Source organism: Limulus polyphemus, unplaced genomic scaffold, assembly GCF_000517525.1.
Source record: "Limulus polyphemus unplaced genomic scaffold, Limulus_polyphemus-2.1.2 Scaffold10611, whole genome shotgun sequence".
Taxonomy (NCBI): domain Eukaryota; kingdom Metazoa; phylum Arthropoda; class Merostomata; order Xiphosura; family Limulidae; genus Limulus; species Limulus polyphemus.
In genome coordinates, this window is record NW_013676221.1 from 1,846 (window position 1) to 3,807 (window position 1,962).

Sequence of the window (1,962 nt, forward strand, 5' to 3'; positions counted from 1 at the left end):
GTCAACTGGTATTTTTCAAGTAGTCCAGTGTTATTACGTCAACTGGTATTTTTCAAGTAGTTCAGTGTTATTCCATCAACTGGTATTTTTCAAGTAGTCCAGTGTTATTACATGCCCTGTTGTTTTCTTATATCAGCCTTGTAACCCTTATTATGACATGATCTAACTATTCTTGTCCAACAGTTTGTCATTGTGTCCTATCTAATCTGTTGTTTTATCGAGCGAGCTTGTAATAAAGTACTGAGACGAAAACCTTTCAAGCTGATACAAGAAAAAATTCTATCTGAAGTTAAATTGACTGAAGAGCTAAAGACAGTTCTATGATTGTTGTTTTTATCTACATCAGAAACAATATATTTTGAATATTCATGGTGTTTAGTATCTGACGTAATTCTGTAAAACTAAATTTGTTAATTCTTCTTTATTTTTTTAGTGTTTGTGTACCTTTAGCTAAGATTTCATAGTATTCAGTTTCTCCTTTATCTCCTCGAGTTACGATGCACCAGCTTGACTAATATTACTTGGAATTGTGATACTAAGTGACTAACGAGCCCGATTAATCACAAGATATTAGCCTCCTGTTAAAGATTAAAGGCTCTAACGAGTTGTTGACATATATCTTCACCATACAGCTTATGAGAGTTGTTATAAATTCCAGAGAACGTCGCCGTGGCTGATGGAAAGATAACTTTGCCATGTAACATCACTCCTTCCATAATGGAAGACACCTTGGAACTGGCCTTGTGGTACAAAGATGACTCCGCTAAACCTATTTATAGCTTAGATGGAAGAACTGGAAATGTACGCCAAGCACGGCACTCTTCCTCCAAATCTCTGTCGGGCAGAGCCTACTTCAGTACGGTGGACAGACCAGCTGTCCTCGTCATAGATCCTGTCATACCCGAAGACGAGGGAAGTTACAGATGCCGAGTGGATTTCCATCGAGAGCGAACGAGACATTTTGAGCTGTACGTCATGGTTATTGGTAAGACTAGTTTTTTTCATGTAGGTGCTGAATTGTTAGCTTAGATGATACACAAGAGATTTCTGTGTAGTCTTTCTTAGTTTTAAAATGGGATGAAACCTACAAATTAATCATTCATGACCATTTTTCTTACGAACTCTGAAGTCTTCTGTAAACTTATGAATGTACATTTAATATAAAATATGGAACCAATTACAAAAGTTTTATATCCATACCAACTGACCCCTTTATCAGAATCTCATACTTATGTTGTAGCCATACCAACTGACCCCTTTATAAGAATCTCCTACCTCTGTTGTAGTCATGACAACTGACTGATTTCGTCAAAATCTTCTACTTCTGTTCTAGCAATTCCGACTGACATCTTCATGATAATTTCAAATTTTGTTTTCCAGTGCCTCCTACAGAAATTGTAATAAAGAACCAGAAAGGAGAGATCTTAGAAAACGTAATTGGCCCATTAAACGAAGGAGAAACGTGCCTATTAATATGTGAGGTGACTGGAGGTAAGTTAATAGAAGTTTAACGTTAACAGAATGGTTCCACTTCAGTAACAGTAGACATACCTTGAACGTAATTGTTGAAAACAGTGTTCCACTTCAGTAACAGTAGACATACCTTGAACGTCATTGTTGAAAACAGTGTTCCACTTCAGTAACAGTAGACAAATACCTTCAACGTAATTGTTTAAAACAGTGTTCCACTTCAGTAACAGTAGACCAATACCTTCAACGTAATTGTTGAAAACAGTATTCCACTTCAGTAACAATAGACACATACCTTCAACGTAATTGTTGAAAAAGTATTCCACTTCAGTAACAATAGACACATACCTTCAACGTAATTGTTGAAAACAGTATTCCACTTCAGTAACAATAGACACATACCTTCAACGTAATTGTTGAAAACAGTATTCCACTTCAGTAACAATAGACACATACCTTCAACGTAATTGTTGAAAACAGTATTCCACTTCA

The 1,962-nt window shown here is 36.1% G+C and overlaps 1 protein-coding gene across 3 annotated transcripts in view; it reads left to right on the plus strand.

The window, feature by feature from the left end:
- The first annotated feature begins 663 nt into the window (after nt 1-663).
- LOC111083669 (hemicentin-1-like) overlaps nt 664-1,962 on the plus strand; it is an 11,800-nt gene continuing 10,501 nt past the window's right edge. For all 3 annotated transcript variants that reach the window (XR_002609171.1, XR_002609172.1, XM_022380319.1), the window contains exons 1-2: nt 664-985; nt 1,381-1,491. Coding sequence is in view for 1 of the 3 variants with exons in the window: in XM_022380319.1 (XP_022236027.1) it covers nt 718-985; nt 1,381-1,491 (379 nt within the window). In the remaining 2 variants the exon portion in view is untranslated. The remainder of the gene's footprint in view (nt 986-1,380; nt 1,492-1,962) is intronic.